Source organism: Melanotaenia boesemani, chromosome 10 (assembly GCF_017639745.1).
Source record: "Melanotaenia boesemani isolate fMelBoe1 chromosome 10, fMelBoe1.pri, whole genome shotgun sequence".
Taxonomy (NCBI): domain Eukaryota; kingdom Metazoa; phylum Chordata; class Actinopteri; order Atheriniformes; family Melanotaeniidae; genus Melanotaenia; species Melanotaenia boesemani.
The window spans coordinates 2,496,532-2,514,454 of NC_055691.1; the positions used below are offsets into that span (position 1 = coordinate 2,496,532).

At 40.4% G+C, this 17,923-nt stretch overlaps 1 protein-coding gene across 1 annotated transcript in view; it reads right to left on the bottom strand.

The window, feature by feature from the left end:
• lsp1a (lymphocyte specific protein 1 a) overlaps positions 1-17,923 on the bottom strand; it is a 69,095-nt gene that overhangs the window by 33,996 nt on the left and 17,176 nt on the right. Inside the window, exons 2-3 of the mRNA XM_041996800.1 lie at positions 5,367-5,513; positions 26-404 (exon numbers count right to left, since the gene is read on the bottom strand). Of these exons, the coding sequence (XP_041852734.1) occupies positions 26-404; positions 5,367-5,513 (526 nt within the window). The remainder of the gene's footprint in view (positions 1-25; positions 405-5,366; positions 5,514-17,923) is intronic.

The following is a 17,923-nucleotide window of genomic DNA, read 5'->3' on the forward strand; positions in this document are numbered from 1 at the left end:
GTCTGACCGCTGAAGGAAGCCTTACCTCTGTGTTCTGCCTTTGAACCTTCTCCTTCCTGACAGGTAACAGTACATCCTTCCTCCTTTGTTCTTCTTCGCTCTCTTCCTCCTTCCTCGCCTCCGCCTCTCGCTCTTTCCTATTCTGCATCTCCACTCTGGCTCTGTCAAACTCCTCCTGCCTTTTTGTCAGGAGTCGGCTCGAGGACATCCCAGGGTCCTGTGTGGTCTTTATGGGCACAGATTTGTTCATCAAGTCCTCCTCCTCGTCTTCCTCCTCCTCACCGCCCTGGCTGAGCTCCTGCAGGCGTTGTTGTCTCCGTCTCTCTCTGCGCTGAGTCCAGTCGCTGAAGCCTTCGTCCTCCTCCAAAGAAGGAAAACCGCTCGGTTTCAGGTCGCTGTCATACCTGAGGGTGGAGGAGATGCTGAGTCAGAGATCTGGATCACCAACCGTGTTAGGTGTAAGTGTAAGAAAGCACAAAATATATAAAAAGTAAAAATCTACAATAAAAACTGGATGAACCAGTCAATATTCCCTGAACCATAGCTTTCCTTTATAGCTATATGATAGTTATTTTCCTGACAGTAAATCTGACCTGGTCTGCTGGAGCTGAACTCCGTTTTCCTCCATCAAAAGGCATTAAGTGATTTTGGTAACAAGGCTTCCAGTGATTCAACAAACACAGGATTAAACTGGTTACAGAGACCAGGCTCGAAGCAAAAACACTGCAAATAATCTGCACTTAGAGCGATAATCACAGTTTAAGAACATTCAACAAACATAATGAGAGAATGGCAGTTACTGGCCCCTGTGGTCGGCTGGTCCTGTAGGTGAATGTTCGGCATGTAGAGTTGGTCAAAACCTTCATATTATTTTTACATTTAGTTTCAGTTAATGCTAAACTTCACTCATCGTCCACATTATCAGGTCCATCTTTGCAGCTCATGTTAACACAAATGTCTAATCAGACAGTCACACACCAACTCAGACATGTAAACATGGTCAAGACGCCTTCCTGAAGTTCAAAGTGAGCATCAGAATGAGGAAGAAAGTGGGTTTTAGGTAGCTTTGAACGTGGCATGGTTGTTAGTCTGAGTACTTTAGAAACTGATGATCTGCTGGGATTTTTTCACACACAACCATCTCCAGGGTTTACAGAGGATGGTCTGAAGAAAAGAAAATATCCAGTGAGCAGCAGTTGTCTGGACCAGAATGTCTTGCTGATGTCTGAGGTCAGAGGAAAATGGGCAGACTGGTAGGAGATGATAGGAAGGTAACAGAAAGTCAAATAATCACTGATTCCAACCAAAGTCTGCAGAACAGCATCTCTGAACACGTCCAGCCTGGAAGCAGATGGGCTACAGCAGCAGAAGACACACCGGGTGCCTCCTGCCAGCTAAGAACAGGAAACTGAGGCTACAGTTCACACACACTCACTTCAGGCTGTTGGTTGTGTAGCGGTGTGGGAAATATTTTCTTGTTCCACTTTGAACCTTTTAGTACCAACGTGTCCTGGTTTAACCAGCAAAGTCTACCTGAGTATTGTTGCTGACCATGTCCATCCCTTTATGACCACAGTGGAGCATCTTCTGATGCTACTTCCAGCAGGATAATGCACCATGTCACAAAGCTCAGATCATCTCCACCTGCTTTCTAGAACATGATGATGAGTTCACTGGACTCCAACGGCCTCCACAGCCACCAGATCTCAGTCCAGTAGAGCAGCTTTGGGATGTGGTGGAACGGGAGATTCTCATCATGGATGCAGCCGACAAACCTGCAGCAACTGTGTGATGCTGTCATGTCAATATGGAGAAAACCTCTGAGGAAGGTTTCCACCACCTGGTTGACTCTAAACCACCAAGAATAAGGCAGTTCTGAAGGAAAAAGGGGTCCATGGTGTCCTTCTTTGTTATGATTCACTGTAAGGCCTTGCTTAAATGTCAAAATGTAACAGTGAAACATGAAACTGATTTACTCAACCCCTGGTGCAAATTCCATAAATCTGAATATGTTCTTGTTTGTGCATATGCACAGTTTTATATTGTCTGACACACTTTTAAGTCAGGTCAGCGCCTGTGACTGCTCCCCTGCTGATTGAAAGTAATGAAAGTGTGTTTTGGTCTCTGGGAGCTGGCAGAAAGGAATTTACTCAGCATTCCCTTGATGATTAAGACCCTTGGTCACCCAGAGAAGCCCTGATGGTGTGATAGAAGTCTCTGCCTGTGCTCTGTGAAAATAATAAGCGTGAACATAAACCAGTGACCTTCAGTGTATAAAGTGTTTATGTCAGACTGGAAAGGAAGAAATAAAATAAAAGGTTTCTGGTTTGTTTTGATGATGCCTGTGTTTTACTTCAACTCAGAGATTTTGTTCTGTTTTAATTTTGAAAACATCTTTAGTTAGTGATTGTGTCTTCAGCATCTGACTCATCTGTCTCAAATAATAGAAACACTAGAAAAACACTCAAGCAAATCATCTACCTTTAAAAAACTGCCAGATCTTCGGATCCCCCGATCGCTAGCACTTAAATCATCAACAAAAATTATAAAGTGAGCAGAAAAGTTCTGTCTGTCTGAAAAGAACAAAAATGGCTGGAATAAAGCTAACAAGGAGTTTTTTTATGCGCAGTGGCGCCAAAAACCAGCTGAGATGGAATCGGTTTGCTGAGGACAGAAGGGAAATAGTAGCATCAGTAAATGTAAACTGCAATAAACAGCTGGAGGAAAAAGTTTAAATTTGTAAATAGTTTCTGTTGTGTGTTTGTTTCAATGCCAATATTTTTCTTCTGAAAGTCAAGACTTGAGAGAATAATGTGTAGATGAGAAAAGGCTTGGTCACTGTTGATCTGTGTGTTATTTCTACAAAGTTCTATTACCCTATCCAGGGGTGACAGAGCTTGTCTGGGACATTACAAAACACTGTGGAACAGTTTGCTTCTACTCGGTAGAGCTTCCCAGTCTGTTTCTGGTTTCACACCCTTGCTCAGGACCCACTTCCTTCCTCTTTCCACTGGCTTTTGAACATAGTTGAGCTTAATTGTTTTATTAAATTTATTTATTTGCTTGTTTTTGTTTTTATTGCCCTTATGTAAAAAGTTTTTTTTACTGTGCAGCTGTTTTATTGTTCAGCGCTTTGGGAACTGGGTTGTGGTAAATGTGCTGTATGAATAAGCTTGAACTTGAATAATGTCTGGATGTTGGCCGGGATTAAAAGAATTGAGCTTCTACATTCATTTTTATATTAAAATGAAACTAACAGGCAGACTAATAATAGCTAAAATGACTTGGAGTTTAAAGGGTTTAATCATAGCAAGTTAGTCAGCAGTAAAATGAATAAATCAGCATCTCCATCAGATCACAGCTGCTGGATGGTGAATCACTGCTGGGGTGTGATGGAGGAGATGATGTTCAGGGGGAAAACTGTCATTAAGAGTCTGGAATTTTTGATGTGGTGGAACTTTAACCTCAAAACATTCTTTGGGTGTTGTGTAATGCAGCTGTGTGTTCATCTTCACATGGGGGGTGGGGACAGTAATTTTTCCAACTGGAATAATTTGTTTAATCTAGACGAACAGCAGTGAATCCCTGTAAATCAGAGAATATCTGATATCAGGACTGACTCGGAAGTATGTTGACCTGGAGCATGTGACCACAAACTCTGAAACTTTAAGTTATCATCAAATATAAAAGAAAAAACCCAGCTGGCAGTTTGGACAGGCCGTCATTGGTTATGAGGTGAGTGAATGAATAATGCGCTCTTGATGACTTCCTGAGTTCCCATGATTATGTGGGTGAGGAATTCAATGACTGGCAGTGAGCAAAGAGCCAGAACAAGCTGCTGTTAGAGCAGCTCATTGAAATCTAATTCCAAAACAATGCATTTCCACATGCCTTTGAACGCCGTGGATCATGGGTTTTAGAGTCCTGTTCCTTCATGTCTAGTTAATTCCTGCTCTTTTTCTTTTTGTTTGCTTTGTTTTGTACACATTCTTCCTCTTTTCCTTTTCTGTTGCTCTTACTTCCTGCTGTCACACCTGCTTTTTGTCTGTCTTTAGTCTCTAACTTTGTCTCCTGTTGCCTTTGTCTTTTTCCAGATCACTGTTTCGCCGTAGCAGAGCTGCCACTCCCGCCACAAGTATTACATTTAATGAAGTTGGATGAAAAACAAATTTAAAAACGTGTTTTATTAGTTTCAGTATTTTAACTTCATGTGCATTACACCAAGCAAAAATGTGATTGAAAGCACCTGTCTTTGACTTGAAGAAAAGTGTTTAACATTTAAACCTATTATCTGCACATTCCACCATATTTATTTAAATAAAACAAGTCTTTCTTCTGCTAACTTTTTTTCAGCAAAAAACATAAGAAAAAAGAAAATACATAAAATATAAATTTGTATATATACAAATTTCAAATAATTTCAAAATGATTAATCTTAATATATGCCTGAAATTTGCCAGTTTTTACTGTATTGTATCAACAGAACAAGTCAATGCTACAAATATTTACTGGTAACTGACCTTCTCTTGGGTAAACATTAGATGTCCAAGGGTCAGTAAATGCAGCAGGTAATGTATTTCTATATGTTGTTCGAAATCATTTAATTTCTGTCATGAAACCACCAGATGTGATGACTGAAGTTAAACAGCCAACATTGATAAAGAAACTGATAAAACTGATGATTTGGATAAAAACAGCTTTTTCCTTTTATCACTGAAGTGTAAGTGTTTGTGCAGGCTGTTCGTTTTACACGTTTTTCTTCATTTTTTACACTTTCTTCCTGGTCAGTGCACCTGCCTGGCACCCACCAGAACCTACCCACCCCTGCATAGCTGAAGTAAAAATCCTTTCTACAGCCTTTTGTCAGCTACTGTGTTAGAGAAGGTCCTGTCAAAAACAGTACTTTGGGGTAAATATGTGATGGATCGCTCGTTTCTCCTTCTCAGCTGTACGATAAACGCAACGTGAGAGAAAAGCCGAGCAGCTGGTCACCGACAGCCGTCGCTGCACAAACAGAGACGACCAGAGATCCACTAGAGCAGACATGTTGGTGCAAAACGCAGTTGGGCTATTGCAAGCTTAAAAAAGAATGCGGGAAAAGTGCGGGTGTGGAACATTCTCACCGGGAAAAGAGTGTGTGTTAAAACACCCCCATTCTCCGCGGAGGCGACGTCCATGGGTTGCTCCATTAATGCTGTTTATTCTCAAGTCCATCCATAGTTCCAGCGGATCTTTTCTACATATGTATGGTGCTTCCGAGTTTTTTACCAAGAGAGAAAAACAGGCTGTACAATGGCTGCTGAGACCCTCCAGTCTGAACCAAAAGGACTTTAAAGGAAACATTTGAACTTTCAGGATGTTCTCACATGTTCTGCTCTGCTGCCACGTCGGTCTCTGGGGATGACTCTCCAGGTGTGGAGTCCCCGTTCCTTTGCTGTGAGGACTCTCGTGCCCGCCGACGCCGCTCTCTCTCCAGCTCCTCGGCATCCTCGATGCTCCTCTGAGTGGTGAGTCTGTGGAGAAGAAGGACACAGTTTCATGAAGGCGAGAGCTTCATTATTGTTGCATTCAGCTTTTTGGGGTGGGATGGGGGTCTGTCAAGACACAAGGACGCAGCAGGAACATCTGCTGGACCTCTGGTGTGATGTTTATGTGCCAAATACACACAAGGTCCTCACCTCAGAATGAAATCACTTTTTTTTTTCAAGCACTCTTCATCTTCCTGTACGCAGCCAAAAAGACAAACCTGTCAGCTTCTTATAACAACATGAACAACCTGAAGAATTTACTACCAGAACCCAGCCTTAGCTTGCAATCCCAGGTATGGTTTGGATTCAAATCCAGGAGATTTGCAAATAATAGGTTATTAAATCTAAGGAAAATACTTTTTATCATTAAGTTTATATGTGAAAGGGGCAAAGCACGTTAATCAACATTTGTACTGCTTGCAAATGGGGAGGGGAGCTCTTCCTCTGACATTAAAGCAGAGTGAATGTACACAGCTGATCGGGACACTGTCTCATCTTGAGTTGCCACGTTGCCTGACCCACTTGGTGTGACACCACAATGGACCATCAGACGGCGAAAAAAGCCCTGGAACTGCCCTGCAGTGGCATTGTTATCCCAGCTTCCTAAATATTTAAATAAATAAATATATAAATAAATAAATAAAAATAAATAAATAAAAAACATTAACACATATTATATTATATTATATTATATTATATTATATTATATTATATGTAATACACAATAAATCAATAATTCCTAGACATGCAGAAAGAACTGACAGTTGCAACCTGGTTATTGCAACCGTAGGCTGCACAAAATACGAGCATAGCTGCTGTAACTGTCTAATATGGCGGCGACGCTGCATCACGCTCCAGCGTGTAATGAGGCGTCTATTCTGCCACCGTGTGGCTTACAGTAGCAGTTACGGACCCAATTAGCACTCCTGAACTCTACGGCTGCCTTATGTGTTGCCTGACTGGGCTATTTTGTACACTTTTGGACAAAACAAGATTGGTTCCAATACTCACCCCTGGGGTACTCCAGTATTAGTAGAAATATGTAGAATACGTATTTCCAATATGTACATTTAGTTTCCTGACAGATAAGTGCCCATCAATTTCATGTGTTGAAAATTAAAATGGTTAGTTTTGCCAACGGTTCACTGTGTCAAAAGCCTTTCCAATATATGAAATAAAAAATGACATACAGATTTCATACAGAGTGGATTTGTTTGGAAGCTGACATGCAGAAAATTGCAGGTTGAATACGCAGCTGATAACTTATCAGTAAGACAGATCTTTCAGACATTTATTCTTCAATGTATAAAAAATTTCCTCTACGTTCTTTAATAAGACCTTCAATACCCCTGAAATCAAAGTAGATATGTTAAAATAAAAGCTTTGTTTGAGTTGAAGTTATGAGTGAAGCCACAGCACTGGCAGCAGCTGTGTTGTGTACACAGTCTGATGACAGTTCATCTGTTATAAAACTGTTCTCATGTCAGCTTGGTAGCGTGATTAATGGAGGATCTGCTGTCAAACAGAGGTGTTTGCCTGAAGCCTTGAAGGTTATTGATCCAGTTGTGCCAGTGTATGTTTTAATGGCATACATTCTGCTCCTCTCCTCTTTACTGTTATTTCTGATCTGTAACTTTGATTCAGGTAAATTCAGATTTTATAGAAAAGACTTCTCGGTTTTTGTTTGATAACCCAACGTTTAAACAGATGTAGGATTAGATTCATTAGGGTGATGTTACTGCAAACAAACTAAGACTAAAGCTCCATCTTATTATAACCGAGTCCCGTTTCCCACCACACCTCAGACAGTGTCAGACAGACCTTTAGTTTAAATAAAAGTCAACGTGGCAGCCGATCTGTTGGCACGGACTGGCTGCCATGTTTCTGTCAGTCTGCTCCAGGACAGCTGTAGCTACACAAGTAGCTTATCAGCTTACTTAAAGTGCTTTGGGTGCCTTAAAAAGCGCTATATAAATCTAATCCATTATTATTATTATTATTATTATTATTATTATTATTATTATTATTGTTGTTATTATTTGGGTCCAACTTGGGTCTCTTGCTGTAATGAATCAAGACAGTTTGATAGAAGATCTGTGGAACATCTTATTCTTTCTGATTTGCTACTAATGATAAGAATGTAGACATTTTAATAAAAGAAAAGGGGGGGAAATAGCTTGTTATTGCACACAACCCAAGCTTTTGTTGGTGGTGGTAGTAGTTAGTTTTATTTATTTATTTATTTATTTTTCTGACCCCCAGTAGCCCAAAGCAGGTGGGCTTTTGACATCTCATTACCAGACTCACCTTCAGCAGCTTGTGACCTCAAGAAAAAAAGACTCAATATTTTGTGATAACATCCTGTCTCAGAGTTATGTAGAAAAACTAGCCCATGGATTTGTTACTTCCAGATTATACTATAATTCGTGATGAATGTTCTGTCCCATAAATGTTCTAAAAAGTCACTAACTGGTCCAAAATGCTGCAGCGAGGGTTCTGATGACGATTATCATTAGAGATCATATTTCTCCAGTATGATATTCTTTTTTATCTCTGTTAAATACAGAATAGAATTTAAAATTCTTTTCCTTGCATTTAAAGCTTATTGGATCTTTACAGTTTAAGTTTCAGATTTTCCCAACAGAGCACTTCACTCTCAGTCTACTTGTGGTTCTTAGAGGTTCTAAAAGTAGAATGGGAGGCAATACCTTCAGTTATCACACCCCTCTCTGAGGAACCAGCTCCCAGTTTGGGTTTGGGAGGACACCCTCTCTATCTTTAAGATTAGGGTAAAAACTTTTATTTTAGAAAATTCCTCTAGTTAGTAGTGTAGGAATAGCCATGCCTTAGATCTGCTGGTAAAGGCTTAGACTGCTGAATGACGTCCATCATGCACTGAGCACTTCCTTCCATTTTCATCACTCTTTATTATGCATGTATACATTTATAACAGTATTGGCATCATTAACTTACATTTCTATTCTTCTCTCTCAAAGGGACTCCCTGGCTAAAATTAATGGTTCTTGTTGACCACTATTTCCTGTCCTCTTCACCTCCAACCGGTACAGGCAAATGGCCGCCGACCTGGGTCTGGTTCTAAAGGAGGTTTTCCTCGCTGTTAAAAGGGAGTTTTTCTTTTCCACTGTCACCTGCTACCCTGTGCAGCTCAGGATGGGAGACTGAATCAAAGTCAGGATTCATTGCAATCCCTTGGTTTCTTTAGCTAACTGTTATTTCACACATTATTTCACATGAAATTGCTTGTATGAACTCTGATTGGATCAGAATGAAGTGGCTTGAATTGGTTTGTCTGTAAAGTGCCCTGAGATGACTTTGTTGTGAATTGGCGCTACACAAATAAAGTTGAATTGGATTTAATTAACCACTTACAGTGATTGGTTATTTAAAGTAAAATTATAGTTATCAAATGAAAACAAGCCTCAGAAGTCCTTCTGGTCTAAAATTTGTGAACTGTTATTGGGATTCATGATGTCACCCTTCTGCTGCCTTCCTGCAGAGGTTACAGCTGAGGTCTGATCCCGATGACTTAACTGAACTGTAACATTTACTGAATCGACAGTTGTTCCGTTTTCAAGCTTGATGAATCTTCAGGTGCTCCCACATTTTAGTTTGACTGGTGGTTGTAAATGTCCTGTTGGTGTGAGTGTGTGTGGCAGTCTGTCCTTCTGTTGGTCCAGTGATAGACTGGTGAGTCACTTTCTCATTTTCATTCATTCCTCTGTGTGTGGACACATTACCTCCTAACAGGAATAAACACAACAGCAAAGGTGTGATGTTAATTATTCTGTTGATGTTTATCTTATTTGTGCCTTAGGAGGGGCATCTGGAGGACTAACGGGTCAATAAGCTCTGAGGAGGTGCTCAGGTTTCGAATTACTGAACTCACATTTGGCTTGTGGATTACTAACAGATCCATAATGGCTCTCAGGGCTTGTTAATGCTTGCATGAGGAGTCAACACCACCCCCCCCCAGCCTCCTAGCCAAGTGAAGGGTATATTTGGGGATGTGCAGTTCTCAAAAACAACGTAACAGCACGCAGGCTATGCTTTGCATACTGAGAAGCTAAATGTTAGCTTTGTGAGGAGCCAGCACCAACACACTGCATAACAAAGACGGAGACGCTCCAGAAATCAAAAACAACAAAGAAACACGGGTGAATGCAAAGGCAACAGATATCTACTCAGTACATTGTTTGAGCTCTTAGTTTCACTTAATAACAAAGCAGGTGTTTGTTCAGTCTGCTGTTTGTCTTTTCTGATGCTAAAATACCAACCACAGCATCACCAATCAGAGATGTTCAAAAGTTATCTTAGAATGTCCAAGTCAGGTCACGAGTCACTTTTTTTTTCTTCTTTTTTTGCCACGCCAGCCGTCTGGTCTTCATGGAACATTGTAATATACAGGAATTTAAAATCCATATTTCCTCTTTACCCAACAGTATTCTGTAAGAAAACTTATCATCGGTTTAAACTGACAACTGCTCTGTTCATCTTCACTGCATGATTTCTTTACTGAACTCAGAAAACTTGCAGATGAACAATAAATTTATTCAGGTTAGTAAATATGCTTCTTATATATAAAATAACTAAGAATTATTAATGTGAACCCTCATCCATCTGGACCCACAGAGAACTTTCTAAACCTATACTGTAGTTTACAGATTTTCTCAATGTACAGAGGATGGACAAAAGTTATGTATACCATTATAATTAATGCTAATGTTTTCATAAGGATTTTATATATAACCCAGGTTAGATGATTAAGTGTGAGATTAGAAAACATAAATGTTTTGTTAAGCTCCAAAATCTTCCAGGCCCAATAAATGTCCCTACAACTATCAAAGCAGCATCAGCTGTAACGTGTTTTTCTAATAAACAGGCCCAGTAAAGCCAGTTGTTTCCGGTGGGTGTGATGGTTTGTTGGTACCATTTTAACAGCAGGTCATGGCAAAGCCAGCCATTTATGGAAACAACTTGCTGTATTCAGTAAATGTCTTATTCTTCTGCTGAGCACATCCAGTGAAACCAACCTGATTGACCTACCACTGACTTTACGACAAAGCTAGTAACAAGCTAACGTTTACACCCCAGTGGTGCTAACCTCACTGCTAACATAGATGCTAACATTAGCTTTAAGTTGAAAAGGTGTGTTTTTAGGCGGATGAAGGTGGACATGGTGGCTCCATGTTGACGGTGAAGTTTGCTTATCTTTTATGAGCCATTTTATGGATTTTTTTAAATCCAAAAGTTATAATAAAAGCAGTGACAGAAACAGGTGTGGTGAGGACAGGTGTGTCATGGTTTTTATTGTGCCTTTTAGTTGTCTGGAATTTGTTTTTCAAAGGAATTTTTGCTAGAAATGGAATAAAAACTGCAGAGGACTCCGAGATGCCAGATTAAAACATGGCTGCACCCAATAGTCCATTGCTGCTTATATTACTTTTATTATTATTAAATTTCTTTCTAATATGTTTTATGTCCATTATGTTTTCACAGTAAACAGCAGCTAGTTGTTGTTGTTGTTGATAATTTTGTTGTTAAGGTGGAATTGTTCAATAAAAGTCTGTTCAATATTTGTGGTTTATAAATCATTATTAACAAAATTAGCTGGTGTTCTCATGCTGAACATTTTTTTCGATGAGTTTGTGATTTTCTAGTTTTATATGGCAAATGAAGATGCTTACAAATTGGCTATTTTGGTGGAGTCCCTTTCTTCTGTGTTGATGCAGTGGGAAGGCCAACTACCTGGTGATGAGTCACCTACTCTCGGCTGAAGGAGAGACAACTGGCACTGTGTGGTTAAGAGAAAAAATATAAACATATGATGTTCTTGAATTTTATTGTATAAATGTTTTGCTGGTTGGTTGTTTTTCGACACCATGTTCATCCTCTATCTTGGCAGGAATGAAAAAGCTGCCATTATAGTTAAACCCATAAAAATCTTTGAGAATGTCAGCTAAATCTGAGATTTGGAAAAAGAAACAGATAATACCAGCTCCCAGCATTGCATTTCTTTATCCTCCTCCAGTTTTCACTTTGTCTTTCCAGTTGGCAGACGAGCCAAGAGGAAACAAGTGAAGAGGACAGAGGTGGAGGGGCCAGTTCACAGCTGAATGTGGATCATGTAGGTGCTTCACAAATACAACCCAGAAAACTCTGATAATGGCATAATGGGGGGAAAAGGGAAATGAAGGGTGAGCAGTGTTTGTTTAAGAGGTGCTGAGAGCAGCACAAGAGAAGCAGTCAGAGTCAGGCCAGGTCATTTAATTACACACACACACCGATACAGATACAAATACGCTTCTGTTAATATAAAATCTTTAAATATGAACTAATTTAATCAATTTACGTAAGTTTAGAATACTTTTCCTTCAAATTTAAATTTTACTACAGATTTAGATTAACTCATTTATTAAAAAGACGTACAGCGGTCACCATCCATCCATCCGTCCGTCCATCCGTCTATCCATCCATCTATCCATCCATCCATCCACCCACCCACCCATCCATCCATCCATCCATCCATCCATCCATCCATCCATCCACCCACCCTCCCATCCATCCATCCGTCCATCCCTCCGTCCATCTATCCATCCATCCATTCATTCATCCATCCATCTATCCATCCATCCATCCACCCACCCACCCATCCATCCATCCATCCATCCATCCATCCACCCACCCTCCCATCCATCCATCCGTCCATCCCTCCGTCCATCTATCCATCCATCTATCCATCCATCCATTCATTCATCCATCCATCTATCCATCCATCCATCCATTCATTCATTCATCCATCCATTCATCCATCCATCCATCCTCTGCTGCCATATGAGATAAGGCTACAGGTGCAGCAGTTTAAGCAGAGAAATGATTGAAAAAGGAAATGAAAAATTAACCCTGGACTTCCCTTTCCCTAGTCACTTCTTCCAGCCCTTCCTGGGGAAATCCTGAGGCATTCCCAGGTCAGCCAATAGACATAATCCCTACAGCGTGTCCCGGGTCTTCCACAGGGTCTCCTCTCAGTGGAACATGCCCAGAACACCTCACCAGATAGGTGTCCAGGAGGCGTCCTGACCAGATATTCAAGCCACTTCATCTGGCTCCTCTGGTTATGGAGGAGCAGCAATTCTACTCTGAGCTCCTCCTGGATAACTGAGCTTCTCACCCTATCTCTAAGAGAGAACCCGGCCACCCTGCAGAGTAAACTCATTTCAGCTGCTTGTATCAGTGATCTCGTTCTTTCAGTCACTACCCATAGCCAACTATAGGTGAGGGTGTGTACATAGATCGGCCGGTTAATCAAAGTAAATCAACCCAACCTCTTCACACTTGGCTGTGAAATGCTTGAGCGAGAGTTGGATATACCGGCCTGATGAAGCCATCAGAACCACATCATCTGCAAAAAGTAGGGACCCAGTCTTGAGGCTCCCAAACTGGACCCCCTCAATACCTTGGCTGATCCTAGAAATTCAGTCCATCCACTGCTGGCAGTGTGGACCAAGCTATTGTACCAGTCATACAGGGACCTGAACGGGCCTTAGCAAAAGGTTTGGTACCCCATACTCCCAACCTTCTTTAAGGAAATCCTCATCCAGCAACAGAACATCTGCTTTGAGCATATTTCAATTTAAAAGCTTTATTTGGGTTCAAATCAACTGATAATTGAATTACATAAATAAATGATTAATTTTTCATAATCATAATTAACAACAGTCGTGTGATTAACAGCAGATCAAATTTAAGTTGGTTGACAACCTTATATCTGAAAACAAAACCGTTTGTGTGTGCTTCTGGAGTTATTCTGTTTTCCTAAAAGCAGAGTTGTGTGGAAGAAATCCTGGCTGTGGTGTTGAAATGTGTGATGCTTTGACCCAGCTGATAGTCGGAGCGAAACTCTCCCTCCTCTGCCCTCTCATTATGTTTCCTTTCTGTAATCAGTACTGTGGGATTGTGTCAGGCTTGGCAGCAGCTCAAACATCTGAATCTCCATTAGAGTGATTTTAAAGTACTGAGAGCTTTACTATCTCCTACCTGTCCTTTCTATTATCAAAATGAAAATTTCTTCATCTCAGAGTGGAGCCAGTTTGGACTAATGCTGATTTTCTAGCCAATAAAATCAACATGTATGGAGCATTTTCTCTGCCGCTGCGGGAGTCAGAAAGGATTTTCCATGCCTCTGTTGTTTCCCAGTAAACTGACACCACAGACAAGCCTGAGCATGCTGCCTCCCTGAACGTTTCCTCCTGTAACGGCTGACAAAGTGCTCTTGAGCCCTGGAGGTCAATGGGACCCAAAGCAGATCTAACCTGTTAGAATGAGTCATCTGAGCTGATAAATCAACATGAGGAAAGTCAACACCGTCTCACTGCAGATCAGGACACAGAACTGGTGATCACCAGAGGATGACGAGATCTGATTCAGCTCCCGTCTGACAACTGCTTTTAAAACTATATAATCAGTTAAATACAGAAAGCTGAGGAAACAGAACCAGACCAGAGATTATTATTTAGATCCTGAAAATTCTGACACTGAGAATCAGATTTGAAAACATTTATTGTGATCCGTGGCCGACCGCCCACGGGCGAGGCCGACTGCCGACTGCCGACAGCCTGATCGCTGATGGCTGATTCACATGTATGCCATCTCACAGTGGAAAGTTCTCTGGCCTGGTGCTTGTCACAATTTTGCAACTTCGGTGCCTAAAGGATTAAACCTTTAAGACCAATTAGAATATCAAGGCCTCTGAAATGATGTTGCCAGAAAAATTAAGTATATTCTTCACAAACTAGAATCTGTATATATAATCTTGGTCTCAAAAGAAAGCTGAGTCATGTGAGATTATTACAAAGTGTCAGAATCAAGATAAGTGTTACTGTGTGAGAGTAAATTCACCCAAAACACAGTAGAAAATGGTAAAGTGGTTATGTCATCCATAAAGAGAACCAGAGAATAGCAGCCCAGTTTACTAGAACGTTAGTAAAATGGTCTTAGGAATAACTAAAGTAGATCTAGGTAAATTAGTAAATTAATGTCTGGTGAGGAACTGTGCCACAGCAGACGGTAAAAAAGAAACGAACCAGTTTTCAGATGTTTTAAAGAGGTGTTACGCAGGTAACTATTCAGGAAGCCATCGGCTGATGATGATGATGGACACTCTATCAGTGGTCAGTCAGGAGGATCCAGGTTTAGCCCCCCACATTCACCTTAGAAACACCATGAGGATCCAGAAAGAAATAAAGCTCAAGATAGCCTATGTAGTGTATGTATAGGAAGAGTGAATACTTCACTATAAAAACCTTTTTCATCTCCATGGAAACCAGCAGGACTTCCATGATTAAAAGGCAGAATCATAGGAGAACACATTAGCAGAGTTTTTAGAGCTGCTTTCTGACCTTAAAGCTCTGATTTTCTGATTAGTTCTGATGACACACTGAACTTTATTATGTATATTCATGGAGCTGTTGTCCTGCAAAACCCAAGAGGACAACATAAAAGGAAAGAAAGGAAAAGAATTAGAGAGAAAGGGCCAGAGCAAATGATAAGAGTCAACATCAAAATGACTTTTACCATCTGGAGAGATCTCAGAGAAGCTTAAGTTGAAGATGATGCCGGATTAGCTGTGGTGAGGGGGTGCCTCACAAAGGAAATCTGTGTTCAGTTATTTGCTTCTATGTCTTTATATATATACATATATATATATATGTGTGTGTGTGTGTGTGTGTGTGTGTGTGTGTGTGTGTGTGTGTGTGTGTGTGTGTGTAGAGAGAGAGAGAGAGAGTTAGGTGCTTTTATACAGTATAGTTTTGTTATCCCTGATGTACAAGCACATTGTCCCAGCTGTGGTTGATGTTCAAGTGATTTATAAATAAAGTTGGTTGGTTTGGTAATAATGCCGGTTTTGATGACGTTTCTTGACTTCAGTTCTTGTTTAATTTGACTAATCAGCTGAAGCTGATATCTAACTTCTGGAAATAAGAATGACAAAAAACATGCAGATATGTTGGACTGTTCGTTTAACTGTTCGTGTTTTGGAGACAAAGCTGGTTGCCAGCAGATCTGTGACACAACGACTGTAGAAAAGAAGAAACCTTGAATGAAAGAAACAACCAGAACCAGAAAAACAAAGTTCCACCTCTCATCAGAGCCACTAAAAAACACATTGTTGGTGGTTCTCTGTCTACACATGTTCAGGATTTTCTCTTATTGTCCAGCAATGTTTAACAAGGCTGAAATAAGGATTCAAAATAAAGAGCAAGGAGGTTGAAAGTATTAAAGCCTCTGCTGCTCTTTTGTACACAACGTGCTGTCATCAGCCGCATGGTGGGTTGAATGACACAATAATAACAAGCTTTGCTTTCAGCCTGAAACTCTGCCAAGGTTGGCGGTGGGATGGTGGGAAGACGTTTGTTAGATGAAGTCACTTCTGAGCTGAAGCAAGTCAGAACAGCAGATCACTCTGAATCACGCCGACACCACAACACAGAGGCCAGAAACATCTGAAGTAACGTCACCTGGTGGGTCCTCCAGAGACCCTCAGGGGGCTTAGACATTCTTCAGCCTCATCGTTTTTATTAACACTATCTATCTATATATATATATATCTATATCTATATATATATAGATATAGATACATATATATATATATATATATATGTATGTATATATACACATATATATATGTATGTATGTATGTACATCAAATTACGCCATATTCGTAAAGGTTTCTTTTTCTCTCCTTTACTCAAAGTGGATACAGTTTGCTTCTGTATTGTGTTTCACGAAATAAAACAGTTAGATGAACTGATCCAAACACGTCTCTGTTTGGTCTAGAAACATGTTTACAGCAGTTTACTGTGATAGCTTGTATATACAGCGTTGTTCATCCTGAAATAAGAAATAACTACTCACTCTCTCACTGAATGTTACACGGAGACCAAAGAACATATCAGTTTTTAATACATAAACACAAAACCAAAAACAGCATGTTAAATATTCTAAGAAACTCTCTCCTGGTTTGATTTATTTGACTCTCCAGGACCTGGACTGATTCATGTCTTCATGACTTCACCTGGAATATTCCAGTATTTTTGGATATTATGTGGTTTATTGTCTAACTGTATGATCTCCCTCTCAAATCAACCCCATGCTTTTCTGATTTTCTCTGGACTTTCCCTCCCCTCAGACATCCTCTATCAGATATTCTGTTCCACTTCCTGAGTGGTGACAACAGGCAGAAGTGATTCTCATTTGAAGAGAAAAGACAGAAGGACCTGGAACAAAGCAATACATCCCTGCAATACACAACGGCAGCCCGCATCCAGACACCAGAGGTCCAGGAACACCCTCAGATAGTGATCCTCATGTTATGTCTGTTTATGTTTACAATGGACTGCTGCTCCCTGAAGTCTGTGAGGATTGCACACAGACCTGCAGTCAGGGTTCAGGATTTTGGATCTAGGATCGTATCTCAGTTAGAGATCAGTGACCTGAGGGTCTTCATGTTCTCACTGTGTCATGAGTTTCTAACCATTTATTCCTGACTTTAATCTTACAATCTAACAGATGTAAAAATGTCTCTGGTTAGGATTTTACAGACTCATCAGATCATCTCAAATGTTTCCCCACATGAGTTCCTGTAATTCTTCCTGCCTCCCACTTCTGCTTCAATCTTCAACAAAAACTTGGCTAATAAAGAACATAATGTCACCACTGCTGTTTCTGCAGGAACATGGTGCCATGTTCTCTGAGGTTAGAGCTAAAAAGTTACCATCTGTTCTTGGCGCCCTCATCAGTCATCAGCTAATTTCACTCCATCTCCCCCCAAAAACATTCCTCAGACTCTTATCTCTCTGTATCGTAAACAGAGGGAACCCACCCATGTGTGTGGGGGATTCAGGGAGTCAGAGGTCACAGCTCTCCTGAATGGCATCCCTGCTGCTGGCCAAGGCTGGCGGACAGGAGGGGGCGTTTGTCTCCTACACAGAACTGATTAAAAGCAGGCCAGCTCTGCTGCATGCCTGCCTTGACCTGGAGCCATGAACCATCTGATAACAGCATGTTGTGGCCTCATGGCTGTTTGAGCTCAGTTTGAGTCCAAATTTATACTCCAACACTGTAACAGTGTTAACAGCATCGTTTACAGACAACATGCACAAATCTCACTGAAAACATCAGCAATACTTGCAGTTTTATTAATTTATTTTTTTAAATGTTTTAATCCTGATATTCAACAGGTAACAGCAGAGACCAGATGGAGGCCACAAATAGTTAGTTTTTTTTTTAGAAAAAGATTAATTGTTAACTTTAAACAATAAATAACAGGGTTAAAAAACATATCTACATATATATATATATTATATATATATATATAT